Below are 22,257 nucleotides of genomic sequence, written 5' to 3'. Positions count from 1 at the left end.
TGCAGTGGCATGATCTCAGCTCACTGCAACCTCTGCCTCCTGGGTTCAAGCAATTCTCCTGCATCAGCCTCCTGAGTAGCTGGAATTACAGATGCCCACCACCACACCTGACTGATTTTCTTTTGTATTTTTAGTAGAGATGGGGTTTCACCATGTTGGCCAGGTTGGTCTCAAACTCCTGACCTCAAGTGATCCAGCTGCCTCGGCCTCCGAAAGTGCTGAGAGGGATTACAGGCGTGAGCCACTGAGCCCGGACAGCAACTTTCTTTTCAGGCAGTCTTGCTTTTGCATAGATGCACATGTTATTTCAGCTCACCTCACATTTGCCTCATTTGGTTGCTTCAGCAAACTCTCCTTTTTTTCCAATGGAATCATATAAATAACCAGTTGAATTGACAGATCTAAAATAGCACTTTGAGGCTACTCTTGAAGCTCATTCATAAGCTGTCCTCAGAGGAAAAAAAAAAAGTAGAGTTCAAGTTTGAAGGAAAAAGAAATACAAATTGGGAACCTCATGATTTGAAATTTGAAACCAACAAAAGCATTTATTGCTCTTAGGTTGGTTGATCTTACAAATCTTGATCCATGTTTAATGCAACCTGAAAGCAAAACAAAAAAGTAAGTATGCTTCAATACAATTAGAACTGTGAAAAGGCACAAGCCAAGGAAATAAAGTTTAGGTAACTTATATGTGACTAAGCAGTCACATGAATGAAGCTTTTGGGGAGTTTCAGATGATTTCAAATGATATTCAAATAGAATATAACCATAGATTATGTTCTCAGGGTAGTTACTGTCCCATCATCTCTTGTACTTCTTACCATGCGTTCTCATCCTTCTTGTAGGGTCTACTTCCTGTAGCCATCCCTTAAGTGTTGAAATTGCTAATGGTTCCTCCCTGAGCCCGCAGGCCTTCACACACTGCACGCTCTCCTAGTACCTTCCTCATTCCCCTTGCTTCGTTCAGCACATATGCCCATGACTGCTGAATTTACATCTCCGGCCTGGGCCCCTTTCCTAACATCAACTGTTCTTTGGCTATTTTCACCTGCATATCTCAGAGCCACCTGAAAATCAACATCTCTGCAACCAAAGCCATCATTTTAAAAAAACCTGATTTCTCTTATGTTCATCAACTCATCAGGTGGTAACACTCTTAACTCGGTTGCCCAAGGAAGACATTTAGGCTTCATCCTGACCCCGCTCCCGCACTGATCCTGAGAGCCAATCTCAAATTCACTCAGTCCCCTCCATCTCTGCTGTCTAACCCTAATCATCTTACATCTGGATCAGTGCAACAACTTCCAAAGTGGTCTCCTTTTTTCCACTCCTGCTCCACTCCAATCCTCTCTCCACCTTATAAAAACACACATTGAAGCTTTAAGTCCTTTCAATAACTCCCACTGCATGTAAGTCCAAAATCCCTAAGATAACATACAGGACCCTGTGTGCTCTGGCCTTTATCCACCTCTCCAGCTTAAAATCACACCATTTTCCCAGCTCCATACACCTTAGCTGGACGACTTCAGTCCCTTGAAAGCATCTTGCTGTCTCTTTCTTCTGGGCTTATCTCAGGCTAATTTCTTCAACTTCACCTCCTCAGGAAGACTTGTCCAGCCCAGATCAGGTCTCTTCCTACTCTGTCCCTCAAAGAACTTTTCCCATTGGCCCATGGTCCCCAAAGGGCAGAAGCCCGGTCCTTTTCATTCATTGGCATTTTCCAGCTTCCTACGTAGTGCCAAATCATAGCTGACATTTAATAAAACTTTAAACAATTAGCACTGAGTCTGTGCAGCTCCACTTTCTGAACAGCTCTCAAAAATAACATTTATTTCAGGCCATCAACAACTTGTAGATTACAACCTCCTAAGCCATCTCCTGCCACCTACTTCTCCATTTTCTTACCCATATTGTTGCCAGATGCTCTTTACAAAATGCAGTTCTCATTATATGAGCCTTCACTGCCTTCAGGATAAAATCTAAGCCTCTGAGCAGAAATGACAAGTGCTTTCATGGTCTGGCCCCTGCTTTCTCCCTGGCCTCATCTCTCACCCTTTCCTGCTCACTCTCTCTACACTGTCTCCTAGCTGGGTCTTCTTCACACTTTCTGTGTTCTCTGCTCAGAGCAGTGTCCTCAGCTTCCCACGCCACCACTGAGTAGCAAATCATTAGTTTCCTTCCCTGACTGAGGTTCCTCAACTGTACTGGCTGTCCCCCCATTCTCAGTGTACACCAATTAAAGTGACCAGTTGTACCCTTCTGCCAGGACAGTCCTGGCTTACATGTGCTGATACGACCATCATTCTGGTTTGGACAATAAATTACCAGCATACTAACTTGGACAATGAATTACGTGGTCCCAGTAACGATGGCTTTTAAATGCTCATCTAATTGTCTGTTTCTCCCCCTGACAGTAAACTCCACAAGGTCAGAGCCATCTGCTTTATTCACCACAGCATCAGGCCCAGTGCCCGACATATGGAAGACATGGTATGTTTGTTAAATAAACAAATGTACTTACATACTGGAGAAACATGCACTCTCATTAGGACATTCATTTGGTTCCAGGGTTTGCTACTGAGAACCAAAATGGTGCCCCCCACACCAAGTTTAAAGATTATGTATTTCACAAAATAATTTTAAAAAATATTTTGAAGAGGTTTTGAGGTCACAGCTACAAATAGAGAGATATAGATAGACCAGTGACACACTTCACAAAAGGGCAGAATGCCAATTAGGAATGTAATTGGCCACCAGGGAACTGGTTTTCTTTCTCTGAAGCAAAAGGACCATTTGCCAACCAATCCTAGCCTAGCCTTGTTTTCCCTAGGCTTTATTACCTAAGTGAAAAAACAAAAAAACGAAAAAGAGTTTTTGAAAAGCAGGCTGATACTGACATCAGAAAACATTGGCTCATCAAGTTCTTCCACTCTGCTCAAGTTAGGTGCTCCAAAACGACCACTGGTTTCAGCTAGTGTTTTGCCTGAGTCTAGTGTTGCTTCCTACAATCATAAAATTCATGTTTACATTTAAATGATTTCAAAATTAATACATTACTTTTCTTTCAATTATGATTTTAAAACTTCTGATTATAACATCAAAATTCAACATTATTAATTAATGGAATTAACCAATTTCTGTTAATGGCAAGAGAATTTTGGTAATAACTGATAAAACTTATTTTAAAAATACCGGCAGAAATTTAAAATAATTATAAGTAATTATGTGGTCAGTAGTTTCAATATCTCAGGATAGATAGTTTTTAAAAACAGATAGTTTTTAAACTGCAAACACAAACTGAATGTCCAATTTTTACCCACAGTGACATTTTGCTTCAAAGCACATTATTTGTGACTTGCTATTACTGGAAAATATATATGGCCTCTCAGTTTTATACACTTGCTAAAAATTTAGCTACTTGTACATCGAAATTAAGCTTTACATTCTAGGATACTCAATTCAATTCACATAACATAGAGTGACTTTTTCTTCTCACCTCCGAACGTAGAGTATCTTCACTCCTAACTAAATTTTCTATATTCATTCTCATCTCCTATAATATATAAAAATTATGAAAATACTTTGAATATACTTAATTTTGATTTCATGTTTAATTTTTGGCATTTTTATTTTTACACAATGTTTTTAATCAATTTAAAGCAAAAACGCTGTCACTCTGAAAGAGACTGATCTGATTACGCATTACAAAACTGCAGATCACGATCTTATTAAATACTCTATACCAACAGAAGGCCACTATGTTTTATACATAATTAAATAAAACTTTTTAGAAAATGAAATGGACTGAAACATTCAAACTGAAGTCAAATTATCTACCAATATGGAAAGTGACAAAATAAAAATACTAATAAAATCTTAGAACAAGAGATCTTAAAGAGAAATTAACTTAAGTAGAGTTTTGCACACAATGAGAAAGAAGTAAACATTCTAAAGGAATTATCTGGCCCAATGCACAAGTCCTCCCACAGCAGTTAAGTAATGCCCTCTTTAATAAACAGCACTGCAGTGGGAATGTACTGCCCAACATGGGAGGCCTCTTTCTGAATGTGAAAACATTCTTCTAGCCTGCCAAACCTTGCTATGGCACCCATCTTTTCATTCTCAAGCAGCAGGGTGGCCTAACTGCCCCTGAGTTGATTCATTTTGGCTGCTAGAAGATGAGTGATTTCTTTATGGTTACCCTAATGATAGGGACATAAATGGCACTATTTTCCCAAGATCACTCCATTTTCCTGGTAACTTCTTTTTTTTTTTTTTTTTTTTTGAGACAGAGTTTCACTCTAGTTACCCAGGCTGGAGTGCAATGGTGCGATCTCGGCTCACTGCAACCTCCGCCTCCTGGGTTCAGGCAATTCTCCTGCCTCAGCCTCCTGAGTAGCTGGGATTACAGGCACACGCCACCATGCCCAGCTAATTTTTTGTATTTTTAGTAGAGACAGGGTTTCACCATGTTGACCAGGATGGTCTCGATCTCTTGACCTCATGATCCACCCGCCATGGCCTCCCAAAGTGCTGGGATTACAGGCTTGAGCCACCACGGCCGGCCCTTTCCTGGTAACTTCTTATCCAGCATCCACAAGGCTATACTAGGGACATTCATATTCTTATAGGACCATGTTCCCCTGCCACAGGGATGGATATCTGACACAAATTAAGCCAGTCAGAATCCTTCTCCAAGATTCTTTTCTTAATTGAAACTAAAAGAAGGAATCCATTCCTCTTAGATGGTTAGAAGCCACAACATTCTAAGACTCAGAAGCCATTAAGGGCCATATTCCCCACCCATGTGCAGCACAGCAGCCCATAGAGAAAGAATGAAACTAACCAGGGAATAGCAGAAGTGAGAGCCCTGGTAGCATCTGATTCTCTTGCTCCCTAAGTCTGAAAGGCCCAGTGACATCAGAGTCCTTCACAGTTTAGGTGCTAAACCCTTAAACCAAGAATCCTTCCAGCAAATTTCCCTGTGCACATGACAGTTTACATTGCGAGTCTGCAGCCATAAGGCCAGGGGAAAGACATGAATGGATTCATTTCTGAGCAATGGGCAAGGGAACAGTACTTTGCAGGGGAGTACCTATACTATGGTGAGAGATGATAAGCCAGTAGGAATATGAATTATTAAAGTTATTGTGGCTCTGGTCACGCAAGCTGACAATGCCTGGAGATAGTAAAATAACATGAGTGTGGCCCTCTGGAGCCACGAAACAGAGACCAATCCTTACTATAGACTTTCAAGCACCTTAATGTAGCTATCAGGTTACTTTGATTAAAAAATACTTTAAATTCCTTTATTTTGATCACTGTCTTCTTGATATGTTACTGCATTTTCTCTTTCAGTTTAGATCTGTGAATCTTTTTCAAAAATTCTTAAAATTTTTAGCAGTATATAACAGTTGTATATGTTTATGATGTATATATGATATTTTGATACAAGCAAACAATGTGTAATGATCAAATCAGGGTAATTGAGATATCCATCACCTTAAACATTGTTACTTTGTGAATCTTAACGAGAAACGGATGCTTGTGTATGTGTGCATACAGGTATATCCCTGTGCTCATACTACACTCAGCCTAAGACAGCATCAGCATCTGTACTTTTTTAAACTATGTATAGGACTTTCATCCTTTAAAAAAATCTCACTTTTAATTTAATTTACTATTCATATTTTGAAAATATAGCTTTAATAAATGATTCTCTCATCTAAGCATTAATAAACAATGAACACATTCTATAAAGCCTGCTTCTTTTTTCAATTTTAATTATGGAATAAAAAGGGGGAGCAATATTTGATTAAGAGATAGTAGCTATAAACTTGGTTATCTAAAATATTGATCTATATGACAAATATCTTTTGGATGCAGGAAATATGGGTCAAACTAGAGACCTAACATGATGCAGACACAACCAAGGAATAATGGGCTTTTTTGAAATAAGTTACTGCAGGTTGGGTGCAGTGGCTTATGCCCGTAATCCTAACACTTTGGGAGGACAAGGCAGGCAGATTGCCTGAGCTTAGGAGTTCGAGATCAACCTGGATGTGGCAAAACTCTGTCTCTACTAAAAATACAAAAACTTAGCCAGACCAGGTGTGGTGGTCCATGCCTGTAATCCCAGCTGCTCGGGAGGCTGAGGCACAAGAATCACTTGAACCTGGGAGCTGGAGGTTGCAGTGAGACTGTGCCACTGCACTCCAGCCTGGGCAACAGAGAGACTGTGTCAAAAAAAAAGAGAGAGAGAGAAAGAAGTTACTGTATAGTTTATTTTAATAAAAGGCATGAAAGTCCATGTATGAACATATTTTAAAATGCAAATTCTTGTTTTTAATACATTAACATAAAGACATACACTACTGCCTCCAAGATCAGAATACCCTCAATATTCAACATCAGCTACTATAACTAGGAATAGCTAGCACTTGACTAAAATGTTGAGTTTATCACTACTAGAGAACTCTACTGCTCACAGAGAAGTTTCACAAAGATTGTATTTGATTGTATACGAATCCAGTGAGACATTGCTAATAGTATTATACTGCTAGGTCTAGCTTTGGAACAGGTAAAGAGACTGAAAAAGGTTATGAGACTTGTTTAGCTTACACAGCTAGTATGTGGCATGTCTTCAGACTACAAATCCCATGGTCCTTCTGAAAGAAACAGTCTGAAGATTCTAAAGGGTTTTATTAAAACTGACATTTGTAAAGCTTCAAATTACCTTTTCTAATTGTTCTTGAGCTCTCTGTAGTTCTTCTATTCTCTGCCTCTCTTTTTCTTGCATTTCCAACTCCAGCTGCAATGCCAGCTGTTGCTGAATATTCAGAAATACATGTCATATTTCAGTTAGATTAATTGAAAGATAATTAAGTTTATACCCACCTTCATTTCAGAAACTTATAATAAATGGTAATATCCAATTAATACTTTAGCTTCTACAAATGTTTTCTGAAGCATAAAAATTTTTTAAAAGATTTTAATCTTCCTTAATTGCAAATTATAGAAAGTACAATTTGTACAAAATCATTTTCTCATTTCTTCTTAAAGTAACAAATGAGATCCCACTCATTTTCCAGATAAATTTCTTTAAGGATAGATTGGTCTTCAAATAACTACACGTTGGTTGTGGAAGAGTGGGTGAGAAATTCTTTTTTTTTTTTTGAGACGGAGTTTCGCTCGTTACCCAGGCTGGAGTGCAATGGCACGATCTCGGCTCACTGCAACCTCCGCCTCCTGGGTTCAGGCAATTCTCCTGCCTCAGCCTCCTGAGTAGCTGGGATTACAGGCACACGCCACCATGCCCAGCTAATTTTTTGTATTTTTAGTAGAGACAGGGTTTCACCATGTTGACCAGGATGGTCTCGATCTCTTGACCCCATGATCCACCCGCCTCGGCCTCCCAAAGTGCTGGGATTACAGGCGTGAGCCACCGCGCCTGGCCGAGAAATTCTTAAGAATATCATCTGATGGCTCATGCCTGTTATCCCAGCACTTTGGGCGGCTGAGGCAGGTGGATCATGAGGTCAAGAGACCGAGACCATCCTGGCCAACATGGTGTAACCTCGTCTCTACTAAAACTACTAAAATTAGCCAGGTGTGTGGCATGTGCCTGTAGTCCCAGCTACTTGGGAGGCTGAGGCAGAAGAATGGCTTGAACGCGTGAGGCAGAGGTTGCAGTGAGCCGAGACTGCGCCACTGTGCTCCAGCCTGGTGACAGAGCCAGACTCCATCTCAAAAAAGAAAAAGAAAATACAAAAAGTAGCCAGGCATGGTGGCACATGCCTGTAACCTCAGCTACTCCAGAGGCTGAGGCAGGAGAATCGCTTGAACCCAGGAGGCGGAGGGTGCAGTGAGCCAAGACTGTGCCATTGTAGTCCAGCCAGAAGTATCAGAAAAAAGAGTATCATCTGAAATCATAAATAACCAACGATATATTTGGTCCCAACTCAGCATATCTTTGACACTAGAATAGAGTTCAGCAATAAAGCCTATGGGCCAAAGCCAGCCCAACCCTTGTTTTTTACAGCCTACAAACTATGAATAGCTTTTACACTTTTAAATGGAAAAACTTTAAAAGAAACAATATTTCATGACATAAGAAAACTGTATGAAATTTAAATTTCAGCATCCTTAAATAAAGCTTTATTGAAACATAGCCATGCTCATTTGCTTACATATTGTCTATTAACGCTTTTGTGCTGCCACAGCAGACTGCAGTAATTGTAACAGAGACCACATGTGGTGCACTCACCACTGTGCCTGGCTGCTCAGCACACTACAAACCACGTAACATCATTGTAATAACAGTGTTTGGAGTGCCATGGTATCACTATACTGTGACATTTTTAAAAATTATATCCATTATGTCAAAACAAGAAAGCCAGGCATGGGTGGTTCATTCCTGTAATCCTGCTACTCAGGAGTGAAGCAGGAGGATTTTGAAGCCAGGAGTTCAAGACCAGCCTGGGCAACACAGTGAGATCCCCATCTCTAAACAAAATTTTGAGAAAGGAAAAGAACACAAGTGAACTTTGAATGCCGCACTTCTAAGGCACACTAGAGTGTGTATTATGTTGTCATCGAATTATAAGGCAAAATATGTTTCTTATTATGTAGTGTCACTGTACTAAAAGAATAATAAATATCAAGATTACTAGACTAAACACTCATCACAATAGTCCCAGCTCACTGAGCACAAATATCAGAAAAATTAGAAAATTTAAAACAGAATTGGTCGAGCATGGTGGCTCATGCCTGTAATCCTAGCACCTTGGGAGGCCTGCAGGTGGATCACCTGAGGTCAGGAGTTCAAGACCAGCCTGGCCAACATGGTGAAACCCTGTCCCTACAAAATACAAAAAAAAATTAGCTGGGCTTGTTGGCAGGTACCTGTAGTCTCAGCCACTTGGGAGGCTGAGGCAAGAGAATCGCTTGGGGAAGCAGAAGTTGCAGTGAGCGAAGATCATGCCACTGCACTCCAGCCTGGGTGACAGAGCAAGACTCTGTCACTAAATAAATAAATAGATTATTATAGCAGAATTTCTTTACAAAAATTAAAAATGAAAATAAGTCTGCAACAAAAGTAAGGTTCCAAGTGGCTCATTTTTTATGCAAACAAGGAAAGATATTCACCAATGGTGAGTAAATTAAAACATTTTTCAGTGGCCAAAAAAATGTGTCCAGGAAAAAATACATTTCTCTAAGATTTTAGCCTTTTGGTAAGAACAGCTGCTCAGAGTTGACACTGGGAGCAACATCAATAGTCAACTAAAGACAAGGCACAAGATTCTGAGTGGCTTTTCTTGGCTCCTGATAAGTAGACAGATGTTCTCCACACTGCTCAGTTGTTGTTTATGGAAAGGGTCAATGTTGAGTTTGAAGTGATTGAAAAACCAAACCTCTATGAATAGTCGTTGATACAGTTTGGCTGTGTTCCCATTCAAATCTCAACTTGAATTGTATCCCCCAGAATTCCCATGTGTTGTGGGAGGGATCCAGGATGAGGTAATCGAATCATGGGGCCGGTCTTCCCCTTGCTATTCTTGTGATAGTGATTAAGTCTCATGAGATCCGATGGATTTATCAGGGGTTTCTGCTTTTGCTTCTTCCTCATTTTCTCTTGCTACCACCATGTAAGAAGTGTCTTCTGCCTCCCAACATGATTCTGAGACCTCCCAGCCATGTGGAACTGTAAGTCCAATTAAACCTCTTTTTCTTCCCAGTCTTGTGTATGTCTTTATCAGCAGCATGAAAACGGACTAATACAGTAAATTGGTACCAGTAGAGTGGAATGTTGCTGCAAAGATAACTGAAAATGTGAAAGCAACTTTGGAACTGGGTAACAGGCAGAAGTTGGAACCATTTAGAGGGTTCAGAAGAAGACAAGAAAATGTGGGAAAGTTTGGAACCTCCTAGAGATTTGTTGAATGGCTTTGACAAAAATGCTGATAGTGATATGAACAATAAGGTTCAGGCTGAGGTGGTCTCAGATGGAGATGAGAAACTTTTTGGGAACTGGAGCAAAGGTGACTTGTTATATTTTAGCAAACAGACTGGTAGCATTTCCTGCCCTAGAGATCTGTGGAACTTTGAACTTGAGAGAAATTATTTAGGGTATCTGAGAGAAGAAATTCCTAAGCAGAAAAGCATTCAAGAGGTGACTTGGGTTCTATTAAAAGCATTTCATTTTAAAAGGGAAATAAAGCATAAAAGTTCAGAAAATTTGCAGCCTGATGATGAAGTAAAAAAAGAAAAATACATTTTTTGAGGAGAAATTCAAGCCAGCCACAGGAATTTGTGTAAGTAACAAGGAGCTTAATGTTAATCCCCAAGACCATGGGGAAAATGTCTTCAGGCCATATCAGAGACCTTCAGAATAGCCCCTCCCATCACAGGCCTGGAGGCCCAGGAAGAAAAAGTGGTTTCGTGGGCTGGGCACAGAGTTCCATACTGTGTTCAGCCTAGGTACTTGGTGCCCTGTGTCCAAGCCACTTCAGCCATGGTTGAAAGGGGTCAATGTACAGCTTGGGCTGTGACTTCAGAGGGTGGAAGCCCCAAGCCTTGGCAGCTTCCACATGGTGTTGAGCCTCTGGGTACACAGAAGTCAAGAATTGAGGTTTGGGAACCTCTGCCTGGATTTCAAATGTATGGAAACACCTGGATGCCCAAGCAAAAGTTTGCTGCAGGGTCAGGGCCTTCATGGAGAACCTCTGCTAGGGCAGTGTGGAAGGGAAATGTAGGGGCAGAGCACATGCTGTCTATGTGGAAATCTAAAAAAAAATAAAGTTGAATATATAAAAACAGAGAATAGAATAGTGGTTCCCAAGAGGTGGAGTTGGGGTAGGCCTGGAAGGAGAAGAATGAGGAGATGTACGTCAAAAGGTACAAAATTGCAATTATGTAGGATGAATAAATATAGAGATCTAAAGCATAGAATGAGGACCATAGCCATTAAGATTGTATTGTGTACTGGAAATCTTTTAAGACAGTAGATTTTAGGTGCTCTTACCATAAAAAAGTAACTGTCTAAGATGATGGATATTGAAATTTCTTACCTGTGCTAACATTCACTATGTAATATCAAAACATTATGTGCACCTTCAATTTATACAATAAAAAGTTAAATCTTGGCCCTGAGCTAAAAAATTCATAACTGTTAAGTCATGGAATTGTTGTGTGGCAGGACAGCAGGATATATTCAGCTTATGTTCTGTGAACTTTTGTCAGAAAAGTTCTAGTTTACAAGAGTGAATGAAGGTCACTGTTGACACCACTGGCTCAATAACACATGATAAATTCAAATACTTTCATGGAGTAGCTGCTGTTGAGTAATATGAAGAACACTTACTGGCTTTAAACACTATTTTCTCACCATCTTTGCAAATTTGTTCAGCTCAGCCTTTTTCTATTCCACACATATTTTTATCACTGTCAGCTCTAATACATCTTAGCGGATTTCATTGCAGGTTGTATTGAATCAGTGTTTCTACATGCCTTTGAAAATACTCTTGCCTGTCATTGTTCCATGAAGCCTATATTAGTCCGTTTCATGCTGCTGATAAAGACATACCCAAGACTGGGAAGAAAAAGAGGTTTAATTGGACTTAAGTTCCATATGGCCAGGGAGGCCTCAGAATCATGGTGGGAGGTGAAAGGCACTTCTTACATGGTGGCAGCAAGAGACAATGAGGAAGAAGCAAAAGCAGAAACCCCTGATAAACCCATCAGATCTCATGAGACATATTCACTATCATAAGGAGAAGCCCAGCTCTCATGATTCAAATACCTCTCCTGGGGTCCCTCCCACAACATGTGGGAATTCTGAGGGATACAATTCAAGTTGAGATATGAATGGGGACACAGACAAACCATATCATTTCACCCCTGGCCCCTGCAAATATCATGTCCTCACATTTCAGAACCAATCATACCTTCCCAGGAGCCCCCCCAAAGTCTTAACTCATTTCAGCATTAACCAAAAAGTCCACAGTCTGAAGTCTCATCTGAGAAAAGGCAAGCCCCTTCTGTCTATGAGCCGTAAAATCAAAGCAAGTTAGTTACTTCCTAGAAACAGTGGGGGTATGGGCATTGGGAAAATATAGCCATTCCATATGGGAGAAATTGGCCAAAATAGAGGGGTTACAGGGCCCATGCAAGTCTGAAACCCAGTGAGGCAGTCAAATTTTAAAGCTCCAAAATAATCTCCTTTGACTCCAGGTTTCACATCCAGTTCATGCTGATGCAAGAGGTGGGTTCCCATGGTCTTGGGCAGCAGGGTACAGCCTCCCTCCTGGCTGCTTTCACAGGCTGGCATTGAGTGTCTGTAGCTTTTCCAGGCACATGATGCAAGCTGTCAGTGAATCTACCATTCTGGGGTCAAGAGGACGGTGGCCCTCTTCTCACAACTCCACTAGGCAGTGCCCCAGTAGGGACTCCCAACTACTCAGAAGGCTGAGGCAGGAGAATTGCTTGAATGGAGAGAGCGGAAGTTGCAGTGAACCAAGATCAAACCATTTCACTCCAGCCTGGGTAAAAGAGACTGTTTAAAATATATATATACCCGGCCATCCTAAATGGGGTGAAGTGCTATCTCACAGTGATTTTGATTTGTGCTTTCCTGATAACTAATTGTGTTGAGCATCACTAGTCATTTTTAGTATACCTGTTGGTCACTTTTATGTCTTATGTCTTCTTTGGAGACATGTCTATTCAGGTCCTTTGCCCATTTTTTAACTGGGTTACTTTTTTTTTTTCCTATTGAGTTTGCATTCCTTATATTTTTTTGGAGATTAACTCCTTATCAGATATATGGTTCACAAATATTTTCTCCCAATCCATAGGCTGTCTTTTTGTTTTGCCGATTGTTTGCTGTGCAGGAACATTTTGGTTTGATCTAGTCCCATTTGTTTAGGTTTGCTTTTATTGCCTGCGCTTTTGGTGTCATATCCAAAAAATCATTGCCAAGACCAGTGTGAAGGAGCTTTTTCCACACTATGTTTTCTTCTGGGAGTTTTATGGTTTCAAGTCTTACATTCAGGTCTTTAATCTATTTTGAACTGATTTTTGTGTGTGGTGGAAGACAAGGATTCAGTTTCATTCTTTTGCATGTGGTTATCCAGTTGTCCCGACACATTTATTGAAGAGACTATCCTTTTTCCTTTGTGTTTTCTTGCAGGGTTGGTCAAAAATTAGTTGACTGTGTATACTTAGGCTTATTCCCAGGTTATCTATTCTGTTCAACTGGTCTGTGTGTCTGTTTTTATGCCAATACCATAGTTGAAATTACTATGGCTTTGTAATATAATTTTGGGTCAAGTAATTTCATACTTCCAACTTCATTTTTCTTTCTTAAGATTGCTTTAGCTCTTCACGGTCTTTTGTACTTCCATACACATTTTGGAATTGGGTTTTTCTATTTCTGTGAAGAATGTCATTGGAATTTTGATAGGGACTGAGATGAATCTGCAGATTACTTTAGGTAATATAGACATTTTAACAATTCTAACTGTAACTCTCCTGGTATATGAACACAAGATATCTTTTTATTTATTTGTGTCTTCCTCAGTTTTTTGCATTAGTGTTTTACAGTTTTCAGCGTACAGATCTTTGACCTCCTTGGTTAAATTTACTCCTCAGTATATTATTCTTTTTGAAGTTATTTAAGATTGTTTTCTTGGTTTCTTTTTTGAATAAATTATTATTGGTATACAATATTTAAATTCTTCTTAATGAGAAGAAATACTCTCAACCACCATTATGAAACATTAAATGGCTTGGAAATTAGCTTTGGCTGCAGACCTGACAATGTTTCTTAATTCATTCTAAAACTATAAGGCAAAACATCACTCATATGTAAAACTTACACTGCAGTAAACTCACTTCAACAACTCACGTTGTTTGAATCACAAGTAATACAAAGCTGCTTTATACACTTCCAGTGCTGTCAAAACTAGAACAAGATATTAGATCTCCGTTTCCACACAAAGTGGCAGTGGATTTATTTTCCAGCCTCAAACTACAATTCCAGAGTGTTTGTTAGGCTTCAGTGCAATGCAAAGGAATTTCCATATTTCAAAATCCATTTAACTATGCAATTAAGAAGCTTCCATCAACCTTCAATTGGAAGTAACGAATCTACCAAGTAATGCATGCTTAAAGGCAAACAGCAAGAAAAAAATCTAACAGAATTCTAGAAATACCTTCTAAGGAATGAATACGCTGAATTTAAATTTCACACACATAGACTGATACCAATTTTTGACAGTATCTACGTGAAAAGACATTTTCAAGGATGAAATACATAAAACCTCATTACATATCAACATTAGTAGATAAATATTTTAAATAGATTTTGATGATAGAGAACACTAACTCTGAACTCCAACTAGGTGAAATGTTATCTTTCAAAAAAGTTTTTAAATTCTCAATAGTAAAGCTGTTTAACAAAAAATTTATATTCAATGATTATTATTTGAACTTCAAATAATAATCAATAAAACATTTGTGGAAATTCACTTTCTCTCTTGTTATTCCTACATAATATTCCATAATGCCTTCTTAATATCCTCAAATTTGCCTCTTGGCCTGCAAAGCATAAAATGTCTACTATCTGACAATGCATTCTAAAATAATACATTTTTACAAATAAAGATATATATGTGATTAATATTTTATTTACAAAAGGCTTTTAAAGGTAATTTCTTGGCATTCCTATATTACCCCCACTAAGATAAAAGTGATGGTAGCTGAAATCTACAAAAAATTTCAATCAACTTTCAGACATTGGTAGAGGAAGTTAAATAACTCCAGTCTCTCAATAATAATGCAAAGTGTGCTTGCTAAATAACAATCAGATTGATCAAAATAACCAGCTTCTTGACATTTTCAAGAAACTTCCAAAATCTAATCCCTTTCTTCACACATGAGCAAAACCACTCAAAACAAATAAAAACCAAAAAAGCTCTTACTCCAAAAATAAGCTCTTACACAGAAAATGACAATAAAAATACTTCCCTGTTCACAAAAAACCAGGCTTGTTACAGAGTACCTAAAACGTCAAGGAATTTCAGGTCGGCAGTACTGACTATGAGGACAACTGCTTTTGCCACCAGCAAGGAAATAACCAGAGTTCCCAACCTCCAGCTCATGTGACTCAGAAGGCACCAAGAGGCCTCTCTGTTTTTCTTCATCTCAGCCACACTCTCTCCTAAGCCTTTCTCTGTTGACTGATCTTTCCTATTTCTGCAACCAATCCACTTCTTTAACTGGCCATAAAATGTCCTGCATAATATTATTTTATCTTCCACTCTAATACAATACTTAGGGTTCAATGTACAGTGGATTAGTTCATACTGGTCAACATAACATGGCTAGAGAAAGTTTTTATTGCTAGTGTTACTGAATTATACATAAGTCAGATAAAATAGGTGAGTCAAAGAGAGTTAAGTATCTCCCACTTCTGATGTAATTGCCTTAGGGAAGGAGAACGGCTGGGAATTCTCTTATTTTGATAGACAGGGACAGACACCAGTTATAGGAGCTGTATAAGAGGAAGGATAGCTCCTCATCCACAGCTGTGGCTGCTGCAGGAAGCACCTGGCCTGTTTGGATGACAGTTTGACACCCAACTCAACACTTTTTAACCTCCCCTCAAGAATAAGCCAAATGACTGAAAATGAAGACTCAGATGCCGGACAGTTTTCAACAGCCCTATCCTTCTAAGGTGCCTGCAGTTTTCTACCTCAATATCAGGAATAGGAAGTTAGAGAAGCTATTTGCCAAGTCTGTATTTTTCTTTTTACCCACATACGCAAACAATAGGCTTCTTTCCCCTTTTTAAATATGTAAATTTGAGTTAAGACTCTGGAGTTAAGTATTATCTGGTAGAACTATAGAAGTGGCTTAAATTTCACTTAGAAGCTCTCTATAAATTAAATCAGTCTATAAGCCACTCTGGAACTTTCCTCTCTCCAGCCTGTACTACACGAACCGTTCCTTCAGCAATTCCCTAACCAATATCTTCAGCTCCCTAATCACACTACCCCAATCCTGCTTCACTCAAAAGGTCTGCCTGCTTCCACTTCTTCACTCAGACATCTGGGCCTAAATGAAAAGAATCACATAATCACATAATCAAACCAAATGGCATGATTATCAGTGCTTGGTCTCCAACTGCCACCAAGTAATGCCAAATTTCTTTTTGGTTTTTTGTTTGTTTTTTGAGCTGAAGTCTTGTCTGGTTGCCAGGCTGGAGTGCAGTGGTGCAATCTCAGCTCACTGCAACCTCCACCTCCCGAGTTCAAGCAATCCTCCTGCCTCAGCTTCCCTAGTAGCTGGGACTACAGGAGAGGGCTGCCACACCCTAATTTTGGATTTTGTATTTTTAATAGAGATGGGTTTCACTATGTTGGTCAGGCTGGTCTCGAACTCCTGACCTCGTGATCCCTCTCAGCCTCCCAAAGTGCTGGGATTACAGGCATGAGCCACCATGCCTGCCCACTGCTAAATTTTATCCCTCAACTCTCATTCTCCAAAGCTGCCATTTCTAACCTTTACCACTCTGTCCACACCTCCTACCTTACAACCTCATTCTTAGCAGATGATCACGGTGCCTACTTCATAAAGAAGATAGAAACAGCTGTACATAGAAGATGCTTCCACCAACACCATTCTCTCCTCTTTCCCTCAATTATAATCAAAGAAGTGCCTTCTGCCTGCCTAATCTATGTTCCAGGCCCCATTTCCTCTCATCTCCATGACAAGCTGACCCTACGAATCATCCACTCTATTTCCTAATGTCACCCACTCACTCCACTACTGTGCTCTTAAATCAAAACAAACACAAAAACATCCCTCCTTGCTCTCAAAATCTCCTTGAAAGCATTGCCTACATGTTTCATCTCCCCTGCCTAACTCCACCCACCCCAACCACTCCATTCACACTGTTCCTGCCAAATTACAGTGGCCTGTAATGAACACTTTCCCATTCAGCAATAGATATGGTTGACCACTCAGATGTCACAAAAACACTCTTTCTCTTTGCCTTCTGTGACAGTGCATTCTCTGTATTCTCTTCTTACCTGGAGGTATGCCATCTTTTGTATCAGCAACAGCAGTGTGGAAAGGAATGTGTATGTGTGTATACATGAATACAGTCAGAAAAACTCAGGGCTGCTACTTCTCCAGCAAAGAAGACACACACATCCATAAAGATAAAGATATTAGGAAGCCATATTTAAGTAACTGGAGCTGGGAAGTTTATCAGCATTTGGGTTGTGACATGCTGAGGTTGGCATCGTAATTCCACTCCCCTCTGAACTCTCCTACTTGCCTCACCTGCTGAAATAAGAGCTCCTCTGCTTTGAGCCTCTCCATCATTTCCTGCTCCATCAGAGCTAATTCTCTTTCACACTCCAGCTCAGCCATTTCCTTTTGTCTCTAGCATTGTTTAAAAACAACAGCACGTGACTTCTTAGAGAGAAAAGCAATCTTGAAAGCACTTAATAGGGACAATTAGGGAAAGGGTTAAGCAAATTATAGCCCATCCCTTTTGAAACTAAATAATAATTTGGGAAAATATTTTATCTGAATAATGAGCACAACATTAAAGTTACACATTGTGTATTTTTTTTTTTTTTTTTGAGATGGAGTTTCGCTCTTGTTACCCAGGCTGGAGTGCAATGGTGCGATTGGCTCACTGCAACCTCCACCTCCTGGTTTCAGGCAATTCTCCTGCCTCAGCCTCCCGAGTAGCTGGGATCACAGGCACGCACCACCATGCCCAGCTAATTTTTTGTATTTTTAGTAGAGACGGGGTTTCACCATGTTGACCAGGATGGTCTCGATCTCTCGACCTTGTGATCCACCCGCCTCGGCCTCCCAAAGTGCTGGGATTACAGGCGTGAGCCACCGCGCCCAGCCACACATTGTGTATTATCACAAGTACATAAACATAAATCTATAAATCTATAGAAAAAGACTTCCCATGAAAGGAATTACCTAAAAATCTAAATAGAAGGCTTCTTTGGGTACTGTTTTCTCCTTCCTACTTTTCATGTTGTTCGAGTTTTCATATAATAAACATTATTTTTATAACAGAAAAATAAAAATATTAAACTTTTTAAGAAGCAGACAAGTTGGACCAGTTATTTTTCGCTTCTAATTTCCTAGAAGGAGATTCCTACTTACCAGTTGTTCCATGGTCACATTTTCCTTAAACTTGTAAATCCACAATGCCAAATATTCTATTGGATCCGCTGGGTGAACTTTTGCCACTTCTGCAAGACCTTGAGTTAAACACGTCCCAAAGTGCTTTTGAAGATATATTGACTCCATTTCTAACTCCTAAATAAAAACTCCTAAAAAGTAAGTGTTTTTGCATTACCGCAGTATCTTCAATAAAGTCACTATATGACTAAAGTTCGGTGAGGTGAACAAAGCATGACACCCTACCCTCAGTCATGGACCCCTCCCACTGTGGGTGCCAAAAGCAAGCTGGTCCCAGGAAACTTCTAGTAGTTTCCAAAAGGGCTCCACAGAAGTCACTACAACTAAAATGGTTTCAAAATCCTGAAGGACTCTCAAGTCCAAGAGTCAGAAAAGAGATATTATTACTATTGATTTCAGGAATACTTGATGCCAAGTAATGTGAGTCTCATTTAATCCTCGCAACATACCTGAAAAGTGGGTATCACGATCTCAATGGGAAGATGAGCAAGCCCAGGCACAAAGAGCATCAGAGCACAGTTCAGGATCACACAGCTGGCAGATGAAGGAGATAGGGTTTGTACCCACCTCTTGATTCCAAAACCCTAACCCTAAAGACTATACTAAAATGTTCCTTCTAAACCATGAGAGCCATTTTTACAAAGCATCACAATAGTCCACCTTTTGAAAAAAAAAATCCATTAATTTTCCGAGGCCAAAGAAGAAAAACTCAACCTCCAAATAATAACGTATGAAGCTCCTCACAATCTGGCCCCAATTTTCTTTTGAGGTTCAACTCCAGACATCATCTCTCCAGCACACCCTGGCCTCTCTAACTCCGTGGACATCCTGCCATTCTGATGATGACGCCTTGCACATTTCCATCTCCATGACTCTTGTACATGATGACCCCTCACTCTCTCTCCTCTCTCTCTCTGTCACTCTTTCTCTCTCAGAAAAGATCTCCTCCCCTGCCAGGTAGAGAATCATTTCTCATTCCCTAAGCTTCCCAGGCAACCCAAAGAAGTTCTTCTTGCTCCAAGCAGCTTACACAGCATTTGCCCACTACCTGAAAATTACAGTATCTCCGTGTGTGTGTTTCTGTCCTCCCACGAGAAGACAAACTCCTCTAGCTGCTTGAAGAGTGTTTTAATCACAGGGCTGACACAGCTGTCTCTCCATGGTAACAAGGGAATGAATTGCTCCACTCTCCCAATTATGTCCTACTCTTTCCAGTTATGAAAATAAACAGGAATAATCATAGACTGGATTGTTTTTAAAACAGAAAAGGAAAAATGCAGCAACCAGTCTCTTTCAGTGCTTTGGAAAAAATGACCACCCTCAGGTTACTCTTAATATTTTAAGAAATCCAGACTTTTCTGAGGATCTGATGAAATGTAATCTTTGTTGAACAAATATGTAATGAATATTGGTTGGGCACAATGGCTCATACCTATAATCCTAGCACTTTGGGAGGCCAAGACGGGTGGATCACCTGAGGTCAGGAGTTCGAGATCAGCCTGGCCATAATGGTGAAATGCTGTCTTTACTAAAAATACAAAATTAGCCAGGCATGGTGGCACATGCCTGTAATCCCAGCTACTTGGGAGGCTGAAGCAGGAGAATCACTTGAACCCAGGAGGTGGAGTTTGCAGTGAGCTGAGATTGTGCCATTGCACTCCAGCCTGGGCAACAAGAGTGAAACTTCATCTCAAAAAAAAAAAAAAAAGGATACCTATTATAGGACAGCCACCATGATGGGTACTGGGAATACAAAACTATTGTGGATTGAATGTCTGGGTCCCCCAAAAATCCCTATGTTGAAATTCCAACTCCCAATATGATGGTATTAGGAGGCAGAGCCTTTGGGAAGTGTGGAGCCCTCATGCATGGGATTACTGCCCTTATAAAAAGAGAGCTTGCGTTAACTCTCTGCTGCCTGCCATCTGAGAATAAAACTAGAAGACAGCCACCTGCAAACCAGGCAGAGGGTCCTCACCATATACCAGAAATGCCAATGCCTTCACTTTGAACTTTCCAGCCTCCAGAATGTGCACATGTTTTTAAGCCACCCAGTCTTAGTAATTTGCTACAGCAGCCCAAACTAAAACAAAAACAGTCTCTGCCTTCGCGGAGCCTATAGATGAGTAGGGAAGAAAAATATTAGCCACATATTTAAATCGCTAAGTATGAAATTGAAGTTAAAATAAGTAATATAAAGACCAGACAGGACGAAGAGTTTCACCAAGTCAGGGAGGTCAAAAAAAGCTTCTCTGAAGGGTGACATTTGAGCTAAGCTTACAATTACCAGAAAGAAAAAAAAAGTAAAATTAACATGGCAAAGGAGAGAAGCAAGAGTCTTCTAGGTATGAGGAAAGGCCCTGATATAGGAATGAGCAAATTACAGGGGATAAAATGCCACCATGTCTAAACTTTTCCCTAGACAAATGCACCCAGCATTTTGCATAAAATTTCAGAGGCACTGACATCCTGGGGCTCATCCATAACCCCCAATCTTTATTCATGGATAGACCCCAAGATGTCAGTGTCTCTGAAATTGTATACATAACCATGTGCATATGCCATACCACAGTGACGGGAGAGCAAAACGGCAAAACTTCTATGGAGGAGAATTTGGCAAAATCTAGAAAATCACATATGCATTCACTCTTTGACTCATCAGTCTTGCTTCCTGGATCCTCTCTCAAAGAAAAAACATGAAATGGCATATGCACATGATTATTTGGAGCATTGTTTACAACAGTCACACTGAAGCACCACCTAAATGTTTATCCAATTGGGGATTAATGAGAAAGAGCAACACAATGGGTTATTATGCAGATGTACAAGAGAAAGAAGAAACTAGAGAGTGATCTCTAAGACATAAAATAAAGAAAATGAGGTGCAGAAATTGTATCTGGTCTGTCATCTTTTGTATAGCAACAGCGGTGGAGAAAGGAATGTGTATGTGTATATACATAAATATAGTCATAAAAACTCAAAAAGCTGAAAACTGGCACAAATGAACCTAAATCCAAATCAGGTTGATATTGGTGTCCTAACCACACAGAGAAAAGAGTTATTACAACTGACATTGGAACACAGTATCTGCACAGTATTTCTTCAGTAGGATGGACTTGAAAGACCAAAATGTTATATAGACCTCCCAAAGTCATTTGAAGTGAAGTTATATAAAAATGGGAACAGACTCCTGTTGCTGCTCCGGAAAAATAAAACGTGGGAAAGTGGGAACGGCACCATTATTCCTAAAGAGAAAAATTCTGGCCTAACAGTCAGGCCAAGTCAGGGAAGGCTCTGTCTAGGATTTCTGGGCATATCAGTGGGACCCAGGCAAGGCCTGTCAACTCCTTTAGCATGGTTCCTGTCTGTGAAACGAAGATAATACCCATCTCTCGTTGAAAGCTGTGTTATTTTTCAGATATACTAATAGGCATCTTGGCTCAACATAAGAAAGCTCTTTCCCAAAGAAACAGCTGCCTCCAGCCTGAAGAAAGTGTCACAGAGATGTAACGAGGTACCTTACCCACACCTGGGAGAGAGCCGGCCAGCCGACTGGGCAGGAGCACCTGGGTAGGGATGCTATGTTAGACTTCTCAACTCAAAACCCAGCTCGTGCAGGAAACTCTGAATTTCAGATAAACAACGAATAACTTTGCATGATACTGTATTTGGACTGAAAAGTAGCTCGTTTATCTGAAATTCAGTTACCTGGGCATGCAGTCCAGTACTGTATCTGGGAACCTCCCGGGGCGCTCAGTGGGGTTTTCCCACCCCGGAGTGTGGAAGGGGTCTCCCGCAGCCCTCAGGAGCCGCAGCCCTTCCTACTCAGGAACAGGAGGAGGAGAGCCGTCCGCTTTCGGGAGCTCCAGGCGCGAAGCTGCCTCTCTCCGCCTCGGGTGACTCCAGCTCGACGCCCAAGTCCCAACGGTCAGAACCGCCTCTGCCCGCCGGACCCAGCGAAGCCAGAGAACAAATCTCAAAAGTGGTTGGTGCCTTCCCGGTGCACGCACCGGACGC

The 22,257-nt window shown here is 40.4% G+C and overlaps 1 protein-coding gene across 4 annotated transcripts; it reads right to left on the bottom strand.

Annotated features, from left to right (window-relative positions):
* Positions 1-518: 518 nt before the first annotated feature.
* DYDC1 (DPY30 domain containing 1) lies at positions 519-22,211 on the bottom strand. Of its 4 annotated transcripts, none has more exons than XM_009009642.4 (8): positions 21,949-22,211; positions 18,690-18,774; positions 18,202-18,371; positions 17,350-17,451; positions 6,737-6,829; positions 3,497-3,553; positions 2,898-3,002; positions 519-599 (listed from the first exon to the last, which is right to left on the bottom strand). In XM_009009642.4, exons 3-8 carry the CDS (start codon positions 18,346-18,348, stop codon positions 570-572), a joined length of 534 nt encoding a protein of 177 aa, XP_009007890.1. In that variant the 5' UTR covers positions 18,349-18,371; positions 18,690-18,774; positions 21,949-22,211; the 3' UTR covers positions 519-569. The 4 variants fall into 4 exon arrangements, with proteins under 4 accessions (XP_009007890.1, XP_035123727.1, XP_035123726.1 ...); XM_035267836.3 differs by having other exon boundaries at positions 22,066-22,211; XM_035267835.3 differs by lacking the exon at positions 18,690-18,774.
* Between the last annotated feature and the right edge of the window lie 46 nt (positions 22,212-22,257).

This window comes from Callithrix jacchus, chromosome 12 (assembly GCF_049354715.1).
Source record: "Callithrix jacchus isolate 240 chromosome 12, calJac240_pri, whole genome shotgun sequence".
NCBI lineage: Eukaryota > Metazoa > Chordata > Mammalia > Primates > Cebidae > Callithrix > Callithrix jacchus.
The sequence above is the reverse complement of the archived record's forward strand: the minus strand, read 5'-3'. Positions and strand labels throughout refer to the sequence as shown.